General features: G+C 39.3%; 2 protein-coding genes across 23 annotated transcripts in view; one reads left to right on the forward strand and one right to left on the reverse strand.

The window, feature by feature from the left end:
• The window catches only part of LOC311617582 (histone-lysine N-methyltransferase SETMAR-like), a 485,271-nt gene extending 465,691 nt beyond the window's left edge, over nucleotides 1-19,580 (forward strand). Inside the window, exon 2 of the mRNA XM_084874050.1 lies at nucleotides 18,463-19,580. Coding sequence (XP_084730176.1) covers nucleotides 18,479-19,504 — 1,026 coding nt within the window. The 5' untranslated portion in view covers nucleotides 18,463-18,478 and the 3' untranslated portion in view covers nucleotides 19,505-19,580. The remainder of the gene's footprint in view (nucleotides 1-18,462) is intronic.
• The window catches only part of PHLDB2 (pleckstrin homology like domain family B member 2), a 218,295-nt gene continuing 194,795 nt past the window's right edge, over nucleotides 1,123-24,622 (reverse strand). For all 22 annotated transcript variants that reach the window (XM_084873986.1, XM_084873998.1, XM_084873995.1 and 19 more), the window contains 6 exons: nucleotides 20,495-20,702; nucleotides 10,368-10,458; nucleotides 9,300-9,446; nucleotides 6,979-7,198; nucleotides 2,855-2,940; nucleotides 1,123-2,223 (listed from right to left, as the gene is read on the reverse strand). In XM_084873986.1, coding sequence (XP_084730112.1) covers nucleotides 2,083-2,223; nucleotides 2,855-2,940; nucleotides 6,979-7,198; nucleotides 9,300-9,446; nucleotides 10,368-10,458; nucleotides 20,495-20,702 — 893 coding nt within the window. In that variant the 3' untranslated portion in view covers nucleotides 1,123-2,082. The remainder of the gene's footprint in view (nucleotides 2,224-2,854; nucleotides 2,941-6,978; nucleotides 7,199-9,299; nucleotides 9,447-10,367; nucleotides 10,459-20,494; nucleotides 20,703-24,622) is intronic.

A 24,622-nucleotide genomic window follows, 5' to 3' on the forward strand; every position in this document is an offset into this window, starting at 1 on the left:
TGGGCCTAAGCCATCAGTAGGACATTCCCCAAGGGCACCTGGCCTGTGAGAGGGCGAAGGCTGGCTGAGGGAACCCCCTCCTCCCCTAGTGCACGAATTTCATGCACCTGGCCTCTAGTTGAAGTAGAAGTAAACACAGTCCTTAGAATCCCAAGTACTAAATGCATCTGTAAAAAAAGATAGTAAGATGTCAGAGTTTCCAGGAGTACCTCATTTTGTTAACAACAGGAATGCGGCCAAAGATACTTCTAATTACTTGTTTTTATACCACAACTCATATTGTTAGCACACAACATCCTTTATCCAGTCAGACTTTGGCTGATTAATCCACCTGCCACACTTGTCATGTTACCGATAGGTAACTTCCTAATAAGAGATGAGTTTATCTTCAGATTGAAATCTGATCAACATTTTAATCCAAACTCAACATATTTTAACACACATTTTTAAAAGGTTTACTACATCATGCAAGATACAAAGTTGATTAGAATATCTTTACAATCCTGTGCAGAAAGTACAGTACAAAAAAGTTGTTTCTTTACATTAAACCAAGAAAATTTTAGCAATTATATTCACTTTTTAGATCATTACAAGATTAAGGGTGATCTCTGAAAAAACAACACCCAGATAATAAAAATGTCTCCTGAAATTGTGATTTTGTCCTCTATTGTTCAAGTAAAATCATGTGTTATCCAGTTGCAAAATCTTATTATTGGAAATATGTATACATACACACAAAGCACACTGCAAGTGTAAAAAATTGTACCCAGTCAGGCCTGACAAACATTTCATAGACACTTCTAATCTAATCATCTCACCTTCACTAGTAAGTAGTGTCATTATTTTCTACTTCTATTCATTTGCCAAGTTTTCATACTTACAAACACACAACATAACAAGCCATGATAAGTGGCATTTAAAAAACTGTTGTGAAAGAGACTTGCCTGAAGTCATTTAATTCAACCAAAAATTAACTTAACTCTAAGAAACAACGGCTTACTGTAAAGAGATACATAATAAAATAGTACATTTCAGAGAACATGATTGAACTTCATTGGATATTTTATAAAACTACAGCATTCTGTAAATAAGCATTTTCATTGGTCTGTTCTTTGGTTAAAAAAAAACACACACAAGAACACAAAACCACAACTCTGATTTCATAGCTATGTCCTGTGAGGCTGTAACTAACAGGTGTGCTCCATAACAAAGGAAAATCGCGACAATCTAAGGAATTGGCCACTGGTTACTTGTATTTTCAGCACTGGGAATGGAGAAATCTTCAGGAAAACAAGCTCCTAATATTTAATAGTCTCTTTTTTTAAATTGCCCAATGTGACAAAATATCTGTCCAAGACTGTTTCTTTTTAAAATACACAGCTTTCTGTTTCTTATTTTATAAAGAAATGGTTTGCTATATATATATATATATATATATATATATATATATATATATATATATACAGTAGCTTATGCTGGTGGCAACCCTTCAAAGTCAACTGCCTGGGCACTTAATGGCATCAAAGCATCATTTTAAAGTGTAGAATAATACCAAATGCAGTTCATCACTTGAAACTACTACTATTAAACAGAGGTCATGTCAAGTCTTTGGTTTGGTGCAATACTTAAAAATTAGGGCAAAAGTTCTTCCTGTAATATATTCTTCTCCAAAGTTCTCTATGCTCATATTTCTAAATGCTCCTATTTTTAAAAAGCCAGTTAATACCAATAATGTCAATACCAATGATTTGGGTGCTAAAGTAATTACATATTTCCAAGAATGTACATTTTGTAAACTGTTTAGTTCACCAAGATCAGCCATTGCTAAAAAATAGTTTATTAGAAATGCTCCTCTAAGTGATGCTATTTATGAAAATAGTGTTTTGCTATTTGAGGTCAAGCTTTGAATTAAAATCCCTTCTTTCTCATTTACAAATGGCTTCCTCTTCATATGAAAGGAGTTCTGAGTATGTACGGTTAAAGGGCTGGGCCTTTGGGTCTTTCCATCTGGGATACCATATGGCTTCATTCTTGTAAGAGATTATTGCAGTCTGCCCTGACGTGGACCGTGGCTCCAGTTCACTACAACATGAAGTGAGTGTAGCCTTCTGCCCCGGTAACTATGACATCCATCCAGATCCGCATGGCTTCCGGTGATGGGGCCACCATGTAGTAGATTCTGTCATGTGTCTTGACGCTGAAGGTGAGTAATGGGTTAGGACTCTAAAAACCAAAAAAGGAAACAAAAATGTAACACACGTATCTTGAAACTTTAACATGAAATGACACCAGGGCTGCTGCTTCTTTAAAAGTTCCAATTTATGCAAATCTACATAGGCATTACTTTTGCTCTGGTATAACCTATACCCCAGTCCCAACACCTTTCTCAAGACTGACTATCTTTCTGGCCTTTCTGCACAAGAAATTTCAGGGAGCTCACCAACCCTCTTAGCAGTTCCCCTATAAAGCTCGCCGATGGTGGGTGCTCCACAAACAATGGCTGTTAGTCTCAGCCCTACTCAGTTCCTTCCTCATAAGCAGGTAGTAGGGTCTTAGCACCCTTGCAAAGAGTCACTTAGCAGGGTCTCTCCAAACAATATGTCCAGAACATTTTCTCACTGTGCCACGACGTGTTTCCCCCACCCCCCTCCAAACAAAAAGATCAGCTGTACTAATTACGTCTATGGTTATTTTTCTATATCATTCTGATCATATCTATCTGTTATGGCAGAACAATAAATCTAAATTGCTTCAAATAAACACACACACACACACACACACACACACACACACACACAGTTTGCCAAGTTAGGTATGCATTAAAATGGTAGAAACCTGAAAAATCAATGTTTACCTTATTAGCATTCTTGAGGTGATCATAGTATACTTCTTCAATGGCTTGAAAGTATATTACTCCTTTTAATTTCGTTTCATGCTTGTCTGCAACAATAGATGAGTGTTAAATACGTTATTACCACCCATGGGCAGAAAAAATTATGATTCATTGCAGTCACCATTAAAATATTTATCTAATATTAAAATTATCTACATTTAATTCAGTATTTTAGGTTAGTGCATTAGCTCTGTTCTATATTGGAAAAAAATGAAATTATGAGCCCAAACTGAAGGGATTAAGTGACTTTGCCCAAAGTTTTTCAGCAAAATAGCAGTCAAAAAATATTCCAGGACTTCTGACTGTCAGATTAACACACAAAAGAATAAACACCATTGACATGGATATAAATAATTTCTCCACATTCTCTAAGACATTAGAATGGAATTATGAATATGCAGAGCTGTTGTAATGAAATCTGTAACAATTGTGTTTTTTGACTTATATTTTAAAATAATATGCTACTTATATTTCTTTTCTACCAATTTCTTGATTGGCATGCTTGATTTATTTGCCTGTTTCCCATTAGAGCTTCACATCAATAATTTAATGTCCCTTCAATGCAGCATTTTCCAAACTGTTTCTAAGATTTCATCAGATTTTACATAAAAAGCAAACAAAACATTTAAAAAACAACCAACCAACCACCAACCAAATAAATAGCACCACTCTGTAATCTAATAAATTCCCGAAATCTAATTTAAATTCATCAAGAATACATATGAGCATATTAAAAGCTTTTAAAGAATGATGAGGATGCAGAGAAAGAGACTCTATCATATCTTGTTGGTGGAAATGCAAATAAAATAAAGCCTTTTTTGAAAGGCAATTAAAAATATATATTTTATTGATTTTTTACAGAGAGGAAGAGAGAGGGCTAGAGAGTTAGAAACATCGATGAGAGAGAATCATCTATCAGCTGCCTCTTGCACACCCCTACTGGGGATGTGCCCGCAACCAAGGTACATGACCTTGACTGGAATCGAACCCCGGACCCTTCAGTCCGCAGGCCGATGCTCTATTCACTGAGCCAAACTGGTTTCGGCTGGAAGGCAATTTGATAAAATAAACACAATTAAAAATGCAAAACCATCCTATTACTCAGCAACTCTACTTCTAAAACTTTCTGTGTAAAAGCTCCTGAGGCACATGCACACAGATTTGTATTTGTTATAGCAGAAGGCTGCCAAAATCTGCTTGGACTTTAGCGGGGACTGATTCAATAACGGACCAGCCATAACATGGAATCTAACAGCCACTGAAAGATGGAGGTAGACTGGTATGTGCTCAGTAGAGAAAAATCTTGAAATATTGTAATGTGAAAAAAGTTATGAGCAGTGTATTAAACTGTATTAAAGAAGAAAGAACATATGTAACACACTGAAATTGCTATATATAAATGAATAGAGAAAATCTAAAAGGATATTTCAGATGTAATAGTGGGAAAAGGTTAGAACTTTGTGATAGGAAAGAGGCAATTTCTTTATAGACACTTTTGTTGGATTTTTACTTTTATTGTTTTACTAATGAATATCCCTCCCCCCCCCCCCCAACAATAAAATCCTAGTATGAAAAACAATATCCCCTAGATCCTAAGGCCTGGGAAGTGCAGTAGAAAATAAAGCTATTTAATTGTATATATATCTCAAACATTTGCTGGGAAAAGTCTGCAATATTCATGGGAATATAATATCACTTTGTTCTCTGAAAACAGATGCAAAATAAAATCTGAAGATAAAAGTAAATCTTGTTAGTGTTTCAAGCAAACAGAAAACTGTGGAAATGAAACTTCTGTTTGGCACTTCCTATATGAGAAAGAATTCTGAAAAAATATAGGCCTCACAGGACACTATGAACTAAGGCAATCACAATGCTTTTGGTAAGCTGGTGAGGTAATGTTACTCATGTTGTTTCAATAGCGTTATCCTATCAGTTTACAGACATTTTTTTTTTTTCTGTGCCTCAATTCTTTAGAGACTCTTCTAAAGTTACCCAGTTAGTGTGTGGAGGCCAAGTACAAAGCCCGGGTTCAAGGCCAACAGAGAGACCAAAGACTCCAGCTTTCAGCACTCACCTCTACAGCTCCTTCATGCATACCATGGTCATCTATCTCACTGATAAGCTAAAGGGGCATGGCTAAAGTGGGATCAAGTCCAGCCTGAACTGCAATCTGTACAACTTCCCGTGGACTGATCTGTTCCTGGATGCGGTGCTGTTTTGGGAACAAGTGTGGGTGGAGGTGGCAGCAGCAGGCAAAGCTGGTGATGGTTTCAAACAGAGCCAACTGGGCAGCATTTGCCAAATGAGGTCCCACCAGTCAGTTATAGGGCATATAAATATATTTTAAAAAATGAATTAAATATTATGTCTGTTTTATGCACTAGGATTCTGAGTAATTTTCCATATACCAAGGAGGTTTGTAAAAAATTGAACACCAGTCACTAAGAAGTTTAAGTTTGGAAAAACGCACTTCCATGGGTCAGAAGGAAGGGACACAGAACCACCCAGCTGACAGATAAAATGAAGGAAGGATCCCAGGGAAAAGAAGAATGAAACTTTGTCTGAAATTATTTCAAAATTTTACTTTTGGAAAACTCTGGGTGAGGTTGCCTGTGAAGACTAGCACACAGCAAAGTTTGTTTTTTAATGCACTTTGCAGACGCTAAATTAGCATTTGTTATTAAATAGGCATCTTCTCTATCATACTAACTGGAGAGAATGTCTCTGGATTCCTATAGAATTCAAGGTCATAAAGCCCGAGAGAGGCAAGCAGGAGACCTGTAAGGTTCGGCCATTCGTGTCAGGCCAGTAGCCACTGTAGTAACTGGAACCCCACTCAAAGAGCTCCTATAAAAAGCACATACCCCCACCCTCTCCTCACCCCAATCTGGTGCTCCACAGCCAGTATTTCATTTCTTTCACATGCTTCTTGGTTTTGACACTCTTGTCATAAACATATCCTGACCTCGCACTATAGATCAAATGGCTGAACTGTTATTTTTTACTTATCACATACATCCTTTTTAAGAACAATTCCTGACAAAGCTTATAAATGCTGATACAGTCGTCACAGAAAGAGTCTCTTCGTAACCTTTGGGATAATCACCCTTCTTCAGAGCTGAAAGGTGGCCAGAGCCTCACTGTGGTGGAAATGGACATGTTTCTTATGAATCCAGGGTAAATAAGAGGCTTGTGAGTAAGTATGCCAGTCACACTAATATTCCTGTATTTATGGAAGATTACATTATGATCCATCATTTAGACTCTATTTTAGCATCCAAAATATTTCAGTCACTTAATAAATACTTACTTATTCACTAGTTCACTGATAAGCTTTACTCCCTGTGATTAAAAGACCATTCCAGTTTATAAACTATAGCTGTATGACTGTCAGCTACGGTTGCCTAATTGTGTGTGACTTACATAGGGCATATGACAATAAATAAATACATAAATAAATAAATAAATAAATAAATAAATAAATAAATAAAAACCTTTTTTTTTTTTTTCTGGCTTCATGGTTTAAAAAGAGAAAATTTGATCCCAAAAATATATTCCATTTAATATGTATTTGGACTTGAGTTTATTTAAGAACTAGGATAGATTAATTCGCACTTTTATTTATTTATTTTTATTTTTTAAATATATTTTTATTGATTTTACACGGAGAGGAATTGAGAGGGATAGAGAGTTAGAAACGTCGATGAGAGAGAAACATCGACCAGCTGCCTCTTGCACACCCCCCACCGGGGATGTGCTCACAACCAAGGTACGTGCCCTTGATGACCGGAATCGAACCCGGGACCTTTCGGTCCGTAGTCCGACGCTCTATTCACTGAGCCAAACCGGTTTCAGCTAATTCACACTTTTAGAAAGCATGATTTTTTATTTTTTTTTCTAAGAGGAAATTCATATCACGTGGATAATATAATCTGAACATAAAATAATTACACATTTACAAAGTTAATATTGTCCTTATTTCTATTATTTACCAATTCACTATTTGCACTGCATTTTATTGCCTTTCCTCTTTAACAGAGGGCTCCTCATTTGAATACACTGTTTAGGTTTTCCCCATCACCCACCTGCATAATAAGAGAAGGTGCGCTTGTTCCGATCAAAAACAAACCAACGTTTTTTCCACGTCTTAATTTTCCCGCCCATCTTGATGAGGAATCCGCGGCAGGTCTTCTCGGTGATGGAGACGTGGTAACAGGTGTCGATGTTGTGGCCCGCGGTCTCCACGTGGCTCCGCAGGTCAAAGTCCTCCTTCCGGACGGGCAGGTAGCGTGTCAGAGGCCGAGCCTGGAAAAGGGCAAACCCATTGCACCCGAAACTACTTATTTGCTTCGTGTAGATCAGAGGGGTGGAAGCAGAAAACAACTGAAAAGCCTAAGCATTAAAAAAAATGCCCATGTGATTTTGAGCACATGGGGTCTAAAAAGTGGGTAGTATTTTAAGAAGGATGCTACAATATTGCAGGGGTTGGGAGGGCTAGGTAAGGTGACCAGACATCTCAATTTTTAACAATTTGTCCCGAGTCGCCACAGGACTCGGGACAAATTGTTAAAAATCGGGACTGTCCCGTCAAAAGCGGGACGTCTGGTCACTTTAGTCTAGTAAACCCAGGCCAATAGATTCTATGCCTAAAAATGGACAGATGAGAAAATGGAAAAATGTCATTTATCTTAGCTTTCAAAACAGTACTTGGCACTTAAAAACACAGGGGGGTGAAGCATGAAGTTACCTGGGTGGCTTCCTACAATGAGGACTCCTCCACTGTCAAGTTTCCAGTTAATTCTCCACCCCCTGCACCCCACCTCACAATAGTTCTTAAATAATTTCAGACATGACTGATGGAACATTCTTTAGTAAGTACAAACCCCACAAGATCCCACCCCCCTCCCCCAGCTGTACACATCGGCTTCCATACATACACTCTCTAATAGAAATCTAAGGCAGAGATGTATGTTTTGCAAAGCGAAGCTAAACTAAGGTAAGAAGTGGAGTCAAAATTCCGTCCAGGACCGGACAGTGAAGAGATAGACAGAGATGACTTTTATTTTACTGCGGCTGGAGGAGAGGTGCGTCTGATCCAGGAAGCACAGATCACCATGGGCAAGGCTTCTAAAATAATGCTTTATTTGACCCTGTCACATTAACCCGCTCCTTTTACCCTGGGGAAAATGATCTCATCATAGACTTGGTTAAACCTTATAATTAGGATTAAAATGGAATTGTGCTTTTTTGGTTTGGCTTTCAGAATCCTAAACAGTGAATCAAAATTTGGCAGAGGTTTGGCTTAATAAAATAAAATGAGCATGTTTCCCTTTGTAGCTCTCCTTCGATACTTTGCCTTTGATCCTGAGGCACTTTGTAAACAGATGTCGCAGGCCTATGGTGCATCGCAGCCTTAAAGAAAGCCTCTCACTGCTGTACTAGCAACTGCCAGCAACCACATAGAACAAGGGAAATGGTGCCTTTTACCTTTAAGTCTAGTAAATGTTGGTAAAACTGATTTGAACTTCAAATTACATGGACTTAAATTCAAACTCTATGATGACCAAGATAGGAAGTTAAACAGAATGGGTGGTTCCCCAAGTCTTTTTTTAAAAAAAATATATTCTATTGATTTTTTACAGAGAGGAAGAGAGAGGGACAGAGAGTTAGAAGCATCAATGAGAATCATCCATTAGCTGCCTCCTGCACACCTCCTACTGGGGATGTGCCTGCAACCAAGGTACATGCCCTTGACTGGAATCGAACCTGGGACCCTTCAGTCCGCAGACCAATGCTCTATCCACTGAGCAAAACCGGTGTCATCTGGTTCCCCAAGTCTTGCTTGAGTTCAGTAATTTCATGCATGTGTGTGGACTAGTGTAGTAACGGGGACACATGTGATAGATAATACAGTGGTCAGGAAACAACAACAATCCAGAACACTAACTCCACCACCAAGAAACAGGTCTGATAAAATTACCCTGTTTTGGAGTGTTTGCTCCCAAAATATGCCTTAATAGGCTCTCTTCTCTTCCTCAGCCAAAGCTTTTTGTTTGGGTGTTGTACAATATTTGCTTTCAGGAGTAAATCCAGCTACATTTTTCAAAGCTCCTCAAAAAAATTCTCCTTTTAAAATATAGCCCCCAAAATGGGTAGAAGAAAAAGTGTTTTTCCATCAAATGTCTCATGCACGAGCAGAGAAAAGTGTCATTTTATTGATAGGCCCTGATAAGTTTCAAAATCAACATGTTTGGTATTTTTTGCCCTCTAAATGCATTTTCCCCTTAGCCACTACATGTCAAGAGCTAATTCCTGGAAGACATCCTGACACAGCATTACCTTCCTCTGCAAGACAGCCACTAGGGGGCAACATACTCTCATGAATCCAGATTGACCCACCACCAACCTGTGCCCTTTGTTTCTCCCTTATTTTCACTTCCTTTTCAATCAGCTTCTGCCTCTGGCTAGTTTCTTCCTGCAATCGTTTTTCCAGGAGTTCTCGGCGTCGTTTCTCTTCTTCCAGAGCTCGTTTTTTGGCTTCCATTTCCCGTTCCTAAATATCATCAGGCAGAGTACATTTTAAGAGACATCCTGATTATATTTGAATGAGTCCAATTAATATCAGAAAGGAAATTCTTACTAGAAATTTTGGCTTATAACTTGGTCCCTTATAATATGTAACCTCGACTAAAACACTTGTAATCATCTCTCACATAGCTTGCAAAATCATCCTATGAAAAAAGACAACCAGTAACTTGAACTTAAAAAGTGAAATTTAAGTGAAAATCCAGCCAGTGATTACAGTACATTCCGTCTTTTCATACTGATGACCACGATTCTCCCATTTGTAGTAAAAAGCCTCTCAAATTGTCAAACAACACTGGTCATGAGAGTTAGCTTTTCTTTCAGTTGCCCTCTTCTAACTGAAGGTCATGCACGGGTCCTTCCAATTCCTGTTGTTGCTCTGCAGCTTCCTGGCCAAAGGTCGCAGAGGAAGCATGTGGGGGAGTTGGAAGAGGAAAGGAGGTGCCCCAAGACAGGAAGCAAAGGCATTCTGGGGGATTCCTAAGGAAGTTCAGATTCTGCTTAAAACACAGTCACAATAACGAGGGATTTTTAATGTGACAATAGTGTAGTTAATGCAAGCTGACAAGGAAAGAAAGACTACATAAAGACATTCTTTGGCAGGCAAACAAAGTGCTCGTCAAAAGGAAAACATAATACAAAGCCTTCATTTCGGTTTCCATCAGCACTATGTCTATTTTCAATTATGGAAGATTGTAGTGGAGTAAAGAGCCTTAGAAATCATCTAACACCCTTAGTTGTCAGATAAGAAAACGAAGACCAAAAAGGTTGAGTGACTACTCCACGATCACATCACTGAGTGAGGCCCTAGAATAGCTTCCCGGTTCAAGCACAGAGCACCTTGCACCTCACTTCTCTGCCTTCCAGCATCACGATCTAAGAGACCTACCCTGGATTCCAGCAGCCGTGTCTTCTCCGCATGGGCCTGCTTCAAAAGTCTCTCCATCTCTTCTATTCTGGCAATATTTGAAGTGCTGGCACTAAATAAAACACAAAAGCCTTTCAAGAATATTGTTTTGGAACGAGATCTCTTCAAACACACACACGCGCACACACACACACACACACACAAGGTGTAGGAAAAAAATCCAATGCTATTTAAAAGGTCTGAAGGGGCAAGTCAATTCAACTCTGAAAATTGTAGGTGATACTGACTTACCTCACTGTAGGAGACAAAATACAGGCAAGCAACATAACATTCAAGTGCTTTATCCATAAACAAACAGAAAACAATTTTATGAAGAATGTTTTCAAAATGCTTCTTGCAAAACCTAAAAATTTTGGCCTGAGGGAGGACTTTCGATTAGCTGAATTATTCAGAGTGGACAGACCAACAGGACTGTCACTAAAGTTCTAAGTAAATGACATGTATGGTTTCAAGTACCTTTATTTGGTGTGGGAATATGTGTCATTAGCTTCTTTTTTGTTGTGCCTTCACATCTGTGGGCATTTTATTTCCTAAATGATAATGCCAATTAAAAAAATGACTACTTATAGGTGCAGTGGGAGGGTGGTGGCCAGTTTTATCAACAATACCCACCCACCATACCAGTGAACAAACTGCATAAAGGGATCCAAGAATTTTGAAAGAAATGAATCTTGGGACAGACATCACACAAACAACTAAATGGAAAAAAACAAAAACCAGAGGAAATGAACACTGAAAGAAGAGCTAGGGGTAACCAAATGAAAAAGAGAAGAACTTGGAAGTGAACTAACTGAATAAAGGGATCCAAGAGCTTCATAAGAAATGCAACCTGGGAAAGACATCACACACACGTAGAGGGAAAAAACAACAACAGAGGACAAGATAAACAAAAATTTCTATTTTTCACTTGCTTACATTTTATTTCACTAGTTTGGAAAAGAGAGATGGTAGCCGAGGTCAAAATGTATTTACTCTGATGTGTGCAGCCGCGGGAGAACCGAAGTTGTTTCTTATGCATGTGCACATGTACAATCACTTACTTCTGTCTTCTTTCCCAGACTCTCTTTCTGCCTCTATCCCTCATAGCATAGCATCCAGCACATATTAGGAATTTATGTTTGTAAGACATATAAAAGTGAGTTCATATAATATATTTACACACACCGTATTTTCCGGTGTATAAGATGACCCCTTAATTTTACCGTTAAAACATAGGTTTAGGCCTATATTCGCTGTATAAGACTACCCCCCACTTCCGAGGCAACACCAGTTCTTTTTTTAATAGACTGCCTCTCCTACTCTGGCCAATCTGAGCAGGCTTTTTACTAGAACACAGTGTAGCTTCGGGTACAGAACATGTATAATTTGCATGCATAAAAAGCCTGCTTGGATTGGTTGAGTTAGAGAGGCGGTCTATTAAAAAAAGAACTGGGGTTGCCTCTGAAGTGGGGGGTAGTCTTATACAGCGAATATAGGCCTAAACCTATGTTTTAACTGTAAAATAAGGGGGTCGTCTTATACACCGGAAAATACGGTAAGATAATTATTACTGTGGTCTTTCAAAATCAGGCTTTGGATCATCTCAAATGTAGGTTGTTTTTTTTGTTTTTTTTGTTTTTTGTTTTTCTTAAATATATTTTATTGATTTTTTACAGAGAGGAAGGAAGAGTGATAGAGAGATAGAAATGTCGATGAGAGAGAAACATCGACCAGCTGCCTCTTGCACACCCCCTACCGGGGATGTGCCTGCAGCCAAGGTACATGCCCTTGACCGGAATCAAACCCTGGACCCTTCAGTCCGCAGGCCGACGCTCTATCCACTGAGCTAAACCGGTTTTGGCAGTTGTTTTGAAGAGATAAATGACCACAGTAACACTGGACATGTGGTTTATCTTAAAAACAGTACTATGAACACAGATGTTTTTAGCAGTTTTTTTCAAACTGGTATTTGCCAAAATTCGGAAGCAACCAAGACGTCCTTCAGTAGGTAAATGAATAAACTGTGGTTTATCCAACATTCCTATTTATTATCTAGCTTGTGCCCTGAACATTGTTACAGAAAAGTCAGTGTATCCAATCCTTCACTGTTTGGACAGCACTGTTAGAATGATGATTCTCATGTTGCATATTCCTATAGCTTCCATTCACTGGCCTCAGCATGACCCTGAAGCCACTGTAACCAACCCAGATGAACTGGTTGCAAGTAACTTGGTTCAATACAAATATTTTCAGTCCATGGTTTTTCATATATTTGCAATTTGGGTTCATCTTGAGGGTAAGTTTTCAAACATTTATCCAACTTTCAATATCTCTGTTCATTTTTTAAAAGAAATTTTCATAGAGTTTTCTATTTATTTGATAACTAGAGGCCTGGGGCATAAAATACATGCATGGGGGTACCCTTTTCAATCCAGGACCCCTTGGGAGATCAGGCCTAAATCGGCAAACATCCCTCTCACAATCCTGAAGCACTGGCTCCTAATTGCTCACCTACCTGCCTGCCTGGTTGCCCCTAACTTCCTTCTCTCCCCCCCCCCCCAGCATGGTCACCTCCAACTTAGTCACTCCTCACTGCCCCCTCATGCCCTCCCTACTGGTCTGGTCACCCCTAATTGCCCCCCTCTGCCAGCCTGGTCACCCCTAACTGCCACTGCTGCTGGCCTGGTCGCCCCCAACTGCCCCCCTGCCGGCCTGGTCACCCCTCACAGACCCCTCCACCTGCCTGGTCGCCCCACACTGCCTGCTGTTCAGTTGTTTGGTCATCCCTCACTAACACCCTGCCGGCCTGGTCATAGGCAGCCATCTTGTGAGGGTGTGAGGATTAATTTGCATGTTACCTTTTCATTATATAGGATAGTTCTAATTAATTTTATGCCAATTATATCCAATTTTATTTGGCAATGTTTCATAAATGTCTTAATTTTTGCACCAAATGAACTGAGTTTTCTGAATACACTTGATAGAAGAAAGTACATGTTAACACTGACCATGTCTTCATTATTTTAGGCACTTAAAGTCAAAAAATTTTTTTTAAACTATGCTGGAAACATTTTAAAAAGACACAAGTATTTTATTAAAAATATAAATTTTTATCCATAGACACTTAATTGTTCTCCACAGGCACATTTTTGTTACTGTTTGCTTGAATATTTCCTTGGCATTAAGCTACTTTTATTCAGGAAAACTTCTGCTGCTCTATGATATCATGCTGCCACCCTTTGATGAGATTCACTTTAAAAAGAGTCAGGAGGCCACTGAGGATGTGAGGCCTGTGCTCATCTCCTGCCTCAGTTCTCAGAGCTGCTCTGAGGTGGCTAACCGGTTGCTACACTCCGCTCAACTCTGAGCCTTAAGCATCTGGGACAACTGCTGTATGTACATGTTCTGACTCCCTCATTTGCATATTGGAACTGCCCAATACCTGGTAAGTTAGCCAGATTCCTTCATTTTCGTGGAGGACCAGAATGGAAACCGGACTTGTAAGTTTCACCTATATAAAATCCTGCCTTTCTCTTTTCTCTTCTGAGCACAATTGAGGTTGCTGCCTGAACCTGGGCCTCCTGGGTTGTGAACCTTTTTGATCAAATAAATACTTTTTGTTTTTTATTGGAGCCTAAACCTCTTCTTTGGTTAACACTATCCAGGGTAGAAAGCAGAATATAAACCTTAGCCTAAAATGAAGGGATAAGAAGCACCTCAAATTCTAGTTAAAGCATTTTTTAAAACCAAGTTCAGCCATCAATTGTTCTCAATCCGGTTCCCACACTTATTTCTTTCTCTCACATACATTGTTGGTTTTTAAGCTATCATGAGCAATCAGCCTCCTCAACATTTTCTAAAAAAATATGAGCACAGGGTCAGAACTTAGTAAGTTAATAATGGCAATAGTAATAATTTTGTATTACTATAGGAGGTATTTACAAACACTACATTCTATAAGATAATCAGTAATTCTAGCAGAATAGATTTTATGCAGAATCAATTCTCAGTTACTGTTTTCTAAAACCAAGACCTGCTTTCTTAGCTCCATGTTTGTTTACAGTGTAGTAAGAATGCTGAAAAAGCAAAAACATTGTCTGACTCAAGTAACTTTGGTAGATGCAGAAATGATGTCTCAACAAAAACTGAAGGGCAAATGTACCCACAAGTCTGAGGAATTCTATAATTCTACAAATGGCTTTTTGTGACATAATAAACCACAAGACTATGTTTATGTCACTAGAATTTCAGCATGCAATTACCTTTTTGAAATATGTATTATTTCAGAGTATTTTAATACATAATTAAAAAAATTTTTTTTTAAATGAGAAAATTTTTAGTCCTTTATTCTTTCTACTATCTTCACAGAGTTCCCATTAAGGAAGTTGTTGTAATACACATTCCAAACATTAGTTCCTATTACCCACTTCCCTGATGTTTATCCTTGATTTTCCACCATAACAATGGGTGTGGGCTTATCCTAGGGTAGTATGGGTTTTTTAAAGGTACATGGTGGCACAGAGGAGACATACTTGTTTTTCTCTCCCTTGTCTGCTAGACCTTTTCTAGGCATCTTCTACTCTGCCATTTTTGGATCTTCAGAGGATCTGACTGAAAAATTAAATAAAAGCTGTGAGTAATTGCTGACTGTAGTGACTGGTTACCCACAACTGCTGGCACTGCCAGGTCAGTTCCGTGCACAGGAACTATGGAAAACGACGATGGCCACACCTAACTACCTGCCAGGAACGGTCACTCTGCAATGATGCTGTTTTCGTAATGTGGCATGTTCAGTGGGAACATTCTTGTTTTCAACCCTTGGAAACCGTTCTAAGAAAAAGCAACCAAATGAGCAAACAAAAATAAATTAAGGTTTTGCTGGTCACCATACTTAAGTGTTCGTCAGTCTGAATTTGTAATGGTTGGTAAATATAATTGAAGTGGTTCCTTTTTAGGTAATTTCCTGTACTCACTGCTGTGCTGCAGTGTTGACCTCCGTTAAGTAGGAGAGATGGGGAGGGGAGTGATTATTTGGAAAGATGCATATTTACTTCTAATTTTGAAGGGAAAGAAGAGGGGAAGAGAAAACAGAAGAAGAATAAAATATCGAGATAGGAAAACCCTTAGAGTGTATGTATTTATTAAAGATGGCTCAACTCCAGCTGGCTTGGCTCAGTGATAGTGTTGGCCTGCAGACGGAAGGATCCCAGGTTCAATTAAGGTCAAGGGCACATGCCTGGGTTGTGGGTTCATTTCCCAGTAGGGCATGCAGGAGGCAGCCGATCAATGATTCTCATAATTGATGTTTCTATTTCTCTCTCTCCCTCTCCCTTCCTCTCTGAAATCAATAAAAAGGATGCCTCAAAAAGAAAAAAAAAAAAGGTCAAGCTTTCAAGAATTCATCATAGGAATATTGTTATAACATGTTCACAATTATTAGGGAAGAGGGGAGAGTAGTCTGATGTTTTCCAAATAACAACTAAGTACAAAGTGCCAAAGAAACGTGGGCAGTCCCTCTATGATTATTACATTGGGAAACTAAACTGCTGCATTTTGTATTCTCTGTTTTAACGTCCAACTTTTATTCCCCATCATCATTATATAATAGTTGCTGAGTTACTGATTTCTGTTTGGATCCGGTTATTCAAAAATACCACATCGAATTGGTCTGGTCAGTTTACATAGGACAACAGTCATTTATGAATAACTACTCAAAGCTCTAGGATTTCTGTCCTGAGAATGTCAGCTCCCGCTGGCTCGGCTCCAACACCCTCACCAGGACCACAGGGACTACCTCAGCACCTTCAGGCGAGAGATGGTTTGATGCCCATCGTTCCACACTCATGAGTCTTCCTGAAAATAGTCATGTTATATATATATATATTTTAAAGGGAAATAATGCATCTTCTAATATATATGCCTAAGTGACTGGCCTTCCGGAAGCTATGATGCACACTACCACTCAATGCAGGAGCGGACACCACAGGCATGGAAACATGGAACAGAGTGATAAATTTCAGAAGGAAAGGGTAGGGGGGAGGGTGGGAAGAGATTAAATAAAGATCTTATATGAATACTAGAGGTCTGGAGCATGGATTCGTACACCGGTGGGGTCCCTGGACCTGGCCAGTGGGGATCAGGTTGAAACCAGCCCGGTACACAGATTTGTGCACCGGTGTGTTCCCTCAACCCGGCCTGTGCCCTCTCACTATCTGGGACCTCTCAGGGGAGGTCTGAGAGCCGGTTTCAGCCCAATCCCTGCAGGCCAGACCGAGGGACCCCACCATTGCATGAATCTGTGCACCAGGCCTCTAATATTGAATAAAATGAAATACTAAACCTTCTAACATTAAATAATAATGGCAGCAAAAATAACATCTTTATTCAATATTATTATATAATTCCTTCCTTAAATTTGGGTCATTTCCATGTGATAAGCGTTAATTACAATTATGGTTGCTTTTATGTTTTTCCCAGGAATGCCTTTTCCCCCCCTCCTGATAGCATATATCCAGTAATATTAATATTTTGCCCACTAATGTCAGAATTAAAATACACCATACCCTATTTATTATAGACTATAGTATTTGTCCTTCCCTTCTTCTCCTTCTCCCCCCAAATTTCCTGGCTACAATGGCTGGTTACAATTGGCTCTCTCATATTCTTTTCATTTATGAAATACTAACCAAATGCTAAGTATAACTTGCTAATAGTCTTTCCTTCTGCCTTTGTCACTCTTTTTTATTTTTATACCTTTTTTTTTTTTGCGAGGGGGTGGGGGAGATAAGTTATTGAAACCATTTTAAAGAATTAAATTATGTTGATGATGGGAATTTTCCATCAAAATATTTAAAAAGCTGTTCTTCCTGCCGAGATCGGTTTGGCTCAATGAATAGAGCGTCGGCTTGGGGACTGAAAGGTCCCGGGTTCGATTCCAGTCAAGGGCATATACATTGGTTGCAGGCACATTCCCGGTAGGGGGTGTGCAGGAGGCAGCTGGTCGATGTTTCTCTCTCATCGACGTTTCTAACTCTCTATCCCTTTCTCTTCCTCTCTGAGAAAAATCAATAAAATATATATAAAAAATAATTTAAAAAAATAAAATAAAAAGCTGTTCTTCCCCTATATTTAAGAAAGAAGCCCTCCATTTCACAGGCTAGCAAATCAGGGCCGAGAGAAGTCTGAGGTCTGCTTTAAGTGGAACAAGTACTCCTGTCCTTAGCCTGTGCCTTCATCCCAATATAGGAAAACTTGTTTGATGGCAGCTATCCAACTAGACATTTTCTTTTAAGACACAAAAATGCTCAGTTAGTGTTTATTGAATATTGGATTTCTTTTTGCTTTAAATCTTAATGCTTCTAAGCCTATTAACTAACTAGATCAAACACAGAAAAATGTTAAAATTGAAAATATGTCCATTTTATTACATCCTGAGGTACTTATTTAGCTAAAACTTATAGAATACCTATTATACATCAATATCTCTACTGGATGTGGAAAGTGAAATATGATTAGACATCTTCCTTGACATTGAGGATTTCACCCATTAATTACTGAAGAAAAAATTTACACTGCAATGGGATCAATGATATAATAGAAGAAAAATAGCTAGTGCACTGGAAATACAGAAGAAAAAGCCCTGAAGGAAATTTTTCATATGAGTTTCCAACTTCAGTTTGAACTTGAAGGATGAGGAGAATTTCTCCAGGTCAGATGGGAGTGAGACAATGATGATGGAATAGATAGTTTGTAAGGCCAGACAAGATCAATGCTCAGTAGGTACAGGTTGAGTGAATAAAACAAACAAAAGCATGAACTGACAACAGACAGTGGTGTGCTGGTGTTCTAGCTCTCTGAAAGAAAACAAAAACCCTGATGTGTAGCAATTGTTGCTTTATGTGGGATGTATCGGGTCTAGTAATAATTAATGTTGTTTTTAAACATTCGTTTAAAATATTGCTTGGCTTTGACTTGTATTGACATAACCTTCAAACACGTGGTATCTACAGAACGTGTGAAGTGCAATTAACAAGTTTTGCTTAAAAAAAGTTTGTGTTTGGTTTGGTTTTTGTTGCAGAACTAGGGCTAAGAAGATGGCGGATGAAGAGCATATTCGGCACTGCATGCTTTACGAGTTCCAATTAGGAAGAAAAGCAAGTGAGGCTGCAAAAAATATCTGTAGTGCTCTTGGTCAAGATGCAGTTAGCACCAGAAAATGCCAGCGTTGGTTTGAGAAATTTCGCGAGGGAAATTTTTCGTTAGATGACAAGAGTGGTCGAGGCCGTGTGTCCAATTTTGATCAAGAAGCTCTTCAAGCTCTTTTGGTGCAAAATCCTCAAATTACCCACCAAGAGCTTGCGACAACTTTAAATTGTTCACAAAAAACAATTTCCAATCAATTGCGTGCACTTGGCAAAGTCCAAAAGTTTGGAAAATGGGTTCCTCATGAGTTGACCGACAACAACCGTAATCAAAGAGTCACAATTTGCAGTTCGCTCCTCTCTCGTCAAAACCGTTTGCCGTTTTTAGAGCAAATTGTTACCGGAGATGAAGAATGGGTGCTGTATGTTAATTTGAAAAGGCGGCCTCAATGGTTGGACAAAAATGAGGCTCCGCAGCCCACGCCAAAACCTGACTTGCATGGGAAAAAAGTGATGTTGTGTGTTTGGTGGAATTTTAAAGGAATTCTTCATTATGAACTTTTACCATCTAACCAAACCATTACAAGTGCAGTGTATAGTGCCCAATTGGAAAGGTTAGCCCAAGCTTTAAGAGAAAAAGAACCCGCGCTGATTAATCGGAAGGGCGTAATTCTTCACCACGATAACGCACGACCGCATACTGCAAGAATCACTGCTGAAAAACTGCGCCAGTTGGAATGGGAAGTTCTCCCTCAACCTGCATATTCTCCTGATATTGCCCCTTCCGATTACCATTTGTTTCGTTCTTTGCAAAACTTTCTTCTTGGAAAAAAATTTAATACTGAAGAATGCCTCAAAAATGCATTGACCAAATTTTTTGCATCAAAATCACAAGAATTTTACAACAGAGGGATTAAAATGCTTCCTGAGCATTGGGCACAAGTAGTAAAAAACAACAGCAACTATATTGTTGATTAAATTTTGTTGTATTGTTTAAATAAATTCGATTTAAAAACGTATTAGAAAACGACATTAATTATTACTAGACCTAATATATTCTCACCATGGACAATCTCAAACTTCCAACATGACATCACTGATTGCAGAGTTAGGAGAAGATGTGCACATTTGGCACTTGCCAGCCAGTATGAGCCAATTCTAGCCCACTGCTGACTGTACAGGAATCCATGTGTTTTTGTGGAATGAAGGAGCCTATAAATAAATGAGCGAACAAACTACACAATTCCAGGGCAAGAATCAGGATGGTTAAATGCACAGAGATCTGAGAATTCATCACCCTTTCAATTAATAGTACAAAGTTCTGTGGGGTGCATCAGGAGAAGAGAATGAACATGGGAGAATGCCATGTTCTGGGGTCTTACTTTATTCAAAAGGTAGTAGGGCATCATCAAAGCTTTTGAAGAGAAAGGGTACCACGACTAGATCTATGTCTTAGATGTGCCTTTAGCCATAATTCCATGAAAACATTTTTGTGTGCCTCAAAGTATAAACACAAATGTGAATGGTTAAATCCTTACAAAAAATTTAAATATGCAGAACAGCTAAAGCCTCCCTTTTAATGAAACACAAGGGTAAGAAATCTTTCAAAGTTCTTACTCTGCTGTTGGAGATTATTTCTTTATTTAATCAAAAGCAGTCCTAATGAAGCTTAGAGTCAACCAACAGAAGCAAAACGGTTTTGAAGCACAGTATACATGTGAACTCAAATGTAAACAATGAAGAAAGATGGACTACCTGATGTCTGACTGGCTGGGTCACACAGAATACAAAGAAATTATTTTAAAGGCCACCATGACACCCAACCTCTTTCTGCATTACAGACTCTTTATGTCTCAGAAATTTGGGTTTGTATATATAAATACATTGCCCCAAATTGATGTCTTTACTTTGTGAAACCACCAGATCCTTCTCCCAACCAGACAAACCTTACCTACAAAGAAATCTTACCTAGAGATATTGTCAGGTGAGCAAGCAGAGATGCTGGTCTCCATGCTATCAGAGCTGTCTAGGCTCAAAGTATCAAAGGCCTGGTCCTTGTAGCCATGATCTGGGTAGTGGAAACTGTTCAAGTAGACATTTGATTCAGATGCTGTGCGGTTGTAGAACTCAGAAGATTTCTGCCTTTGTCCTTCACTCATCTGTTGGTGATTATACCCTAAGGAAAGAGCCATAAATATGTTACTGTGCCTCATTTTTCAGTCTTAGATCTTATAAGTCTCAAACTAGCAACCCAAAACATCTGCCTATGAAACTTGGCCCTCGGTCTAATTTGTTTTGAAGCCAAGAAGATCAAAGAAACAGCATCATGCTCAGTGCAAGCACCACATTCAAAGAAGTGGTCTTGTGAGTGACCTTTTTTTTTTTTTTTGTCAGTGGATCACCTGACACTTTCCTATGCCATTCCCACATCTCTGCACAAGTGAGATTAATATTATCAGCACACACAGAAACAGAAGAAAACCAAAACAGAAACACAGTGAACGGCCCTGAATCCTTTCAAAATAGCTGGGTTTACATCAGGGCAAAATGACTCCTAGTGACAGGCAACAGCAGGGTCTTAGGGCCGTCACTTCTTCAATGATATTCATATTTAAAGGGATACCCAATCTGGTCATAAAGAGCAGGTGAATCAGCTAGGTGTAGGATTTGAGAAACCTATTATTTACTCATCATCACTAATACTTTCAATCTGGTTAAGAGACAAACTGTACATTTTTCTCATTTAAAAAAAAAAAAATTTTCCTTGTGCCCAAAACGGTTTGGCTCAGTGGATAGAGCGTCGGCCTGCCGATTAAAGGATCTCAGGTTCGATCCGGTCAAGGGCGTGTACCTTGGTTGCGGGCACATGCCCAGTAGGAGGTGTGCAGGAGGCAGCTGGTCGATGTTTCTCTCCCATCGATGTTTCTAGCTCTCTATTCCTCTCCCTTCCTCTCTGTGAAAAGTCAATAAAATATATTTTTTTTAAAATTTCCTTGTCTGCTATTACTTATTTAAAATATTCAGAGACAGCAATCCTTCCAATGGTTGTACTCCGCCTCACTACTGTACATACAGTAAGTCCTAACATCATTGATAGATTCTTGAAACTGTGGTGAAACAACCATACAAAAACCAGTTTTCTCACAGGCTAATTGATATAAACAAGAGTTAAGTTTCTATGGCATCTCATCAATGTTATAACAAAACACCATTATTTGAGGACCTGTAGCTATAGCTGTCTTCTTTTTCCACCTGAACCGCCAGCCTTCCATCAGTTGGTGATATTAACCACATGACAATGTAGGAGCTACATCAGTAGCAGCAAAGGTACCATTACTAAGAGGCGTTCTCCTTACCCTGGTGCCTGGTTAGCTGTGCATTAGGTCATTGGCTTTACTTCATGTTATCGCTACAGCTTGTTCGGTAGCAGCTGATTTGGAGCAGCATAAACTGAGTTTTTCTTTCCTTTCAATTCTCTATGTACCATACACTCAGGAAGCAGGGGTCATACTGATAAACAAATTCTTCTATTCATTCATTGCTTTAGCCAGTACTGTAGTTTGCTATCTCTTTCTCTCTGAGTAAACTGACTAGTAGACCTATTAGGAGCTTACAATTGGCCCATTTGAATTTTGCCTCTTTCCTTGTGCTCTGCTTATCTTACACTCAGGCTTCTAATTGGCAATGAAATGTCCAAAAAGTGGGCAAGAGAGTGAGAGAAGGCAAGTGATTTCAAACAGCTTCCTCCACTGTTGATTGAACATTTCTATTTAAAACCAGAGCTATCTTCATGATGCAAAGCATCACACACCAAAGGCTACTAAAGAGTGATTTTAGTTCTATGAGTTTTGATGCATTAAAATTTGGGACAGTTTTAGGTATATGTTAATTCAGATAAGGCCTCTTCAGAAAAAAAAAGTTTTTGTAATATAAATTATAATTATCCTATATAATAAAAGCATAATAATATAAGAGTAATATGCAAATTGACCCAAGGGCAGAACGACCAGAAACGACCAGTCACTATGACGTGCACTGACCACCAGGGGACAGACACTCAATGCAGGGGCTGCCCCCTGGTGGTCAGTGTGCTCTCACAGGTTGGGCTGACAGCTGCAAGTGCAGTGGTGGTGGCGGGAGCCTCTAAGACAGTGCTAAGGATGCCCAACCGCAGCTTAGGTGGGGAGCAGGCCTAAGCTGCAGCTGGATGATCCCCCAAGGGATCCTGGGCTTCCAGAGGGATGTCTGACTGTCAGCTTAGGCCCAATCCCCTGGGAAGTGAGCCTAAGCCAGCAGGTGGACATACCCCAAGGGGTCCTGGACTGTGAGAGGGTGCAGGCTGAGGGATGTCCCCCCATCCCGAGTGCACGAATTTTCATACACCAGGCCTCTAGTCCTATATAAAAGTATAATATGGTAATTAGACTGGACATCCTCCCGGTCATCCTTCCAGACAAAGCTGGGGCTGCGAGGGAAGCCTGGGTCCCGGGTGCCAGAGGGAAGCTGGCACTGGAAAGCTTACTCTGCATGGGTTTTGTGCATCAGGCCTCTAGTAAATTATAAATACCAACACACACACACAGACACACACACACACACACACACGTGCACGCACACACACACACGTAAAAGCTACATATCAGTAAGCTAAGATGAAAAATATAAATGCAAACATAAGATTTTAGGTAAATTACCATTACTTGTAGTGATTAATGCATAAAGCACTAAATGAAGCCAGTACAGTCATGAGAGTGGAGCATGTGCCTTTAAAAAAAAATAAGGCAAACAATTTATTACTCAATATTTATCTTTGATATTTGAACTTTTAGAGTTACTAATTGCTCCTTTTAATTTTTTAAAAATTATTCATTAGGAAAAGGAAAAGGGCAAAAAACTCACTAGAAATTATTTAAAAAGTTCATATATGTATCTTGCCTCTGCTTTCAAAAGGTTTGTTGGCAAAGAAAAGGTCCACATTGACACCAACTACATGGATGACATTTCCTTCTTTTAATATGAAAAATAAATCCCTAAAAGACAACCATGTAATTGAAAACACTCAAGAGTTGTCTGCTTGGCAATGACATGTGCCCTGCCTCAGCTTTCCCTTTGCCTCCAGTTTTTCAAAACGAGGAAAGGGGTCAGTCCCTATGACGCAGTAACACTTCCTTAGAAAAGCAGAAAGGAAGGTGAGTATATTTCTTCTTAAAACACACGCCCTGCTCCTCAAATCTTCCAGGATTCCTACTCCCCCACCCCCCCCAAAAAAGTATCACAGAATAAGCAAATGAACTTAGTATCTTCATACTAGGTGAGGCTAAAATCATTCAAAATTTTCAGATGCAGTCACGAGAGAAAGCATGAGAAAGTGTACTGTGGAAAGGATTGCGCATGTTTATTTCCCAGATCACCCCACTATTTGTTGAGGTTTGGCTCTATGTCTTAGAGAACCTCCCACCATTCAGGTGGTAAAATAAGCCTGACATTTTCACGGCAACTTAAATGAAAAAGCCAGCTGCCAATGAGCATGTCTTTCACAACACTGGGCTTTTGCTTCCTGCCGAACCTATTGTGAATGGAAATGTTCTATGTTACGAAGCTTCTCATTTCTCCCAACGGGCAGTGTTTTATTGACACGATGAACTCAACTGTCATCTGGCTTAGCCTCCTCTTTATTGAACAATTAAAAAAACCCACACACACACACACCAAGTTGCCCCTGCTATTACAAATAAGGCCATGGAGCTCGCCTCTGGGCCCTGGAACAGTGCCAGGGTGATTCCAAAGAGCTGGTATTGGGATTCAGGCTCAGACTTGGCCAGCCAAAGGGGTAGGTACTTTTATTAAAGGAGGCCTGAGAGGTGCCGGTGCAGTGAGGTAGCACAGAGGACACACCTACTTTCTGTTCATCACAGATTCCCCGTTTACTTAACATATGGATGTCATGAAATGAAGAATCACTCAACGAATTCATGTTCTCATTTATAAATGGCAACCAAATTAGTGGCTAAGTAAAGAAGTGGACTGCATTTACTTTCCAAATTAAGTAAGTGGATTGGGAAAAACGAAGCTTTCCCAGCCCCTGAGACTGCTTGT

Source organism: Pipistrellus hanaki (assembly GCF_964339955.1).
Source record: "Pipistrellus hanaki genome assembly, chromosome: 2".
Lineage (NCBI taxonomy): Eukaryota > Metazoa > Chordata > Mammalia > Chiroptera > Vespertilionidae > Pipistrellus > Pipistrellus hanaki.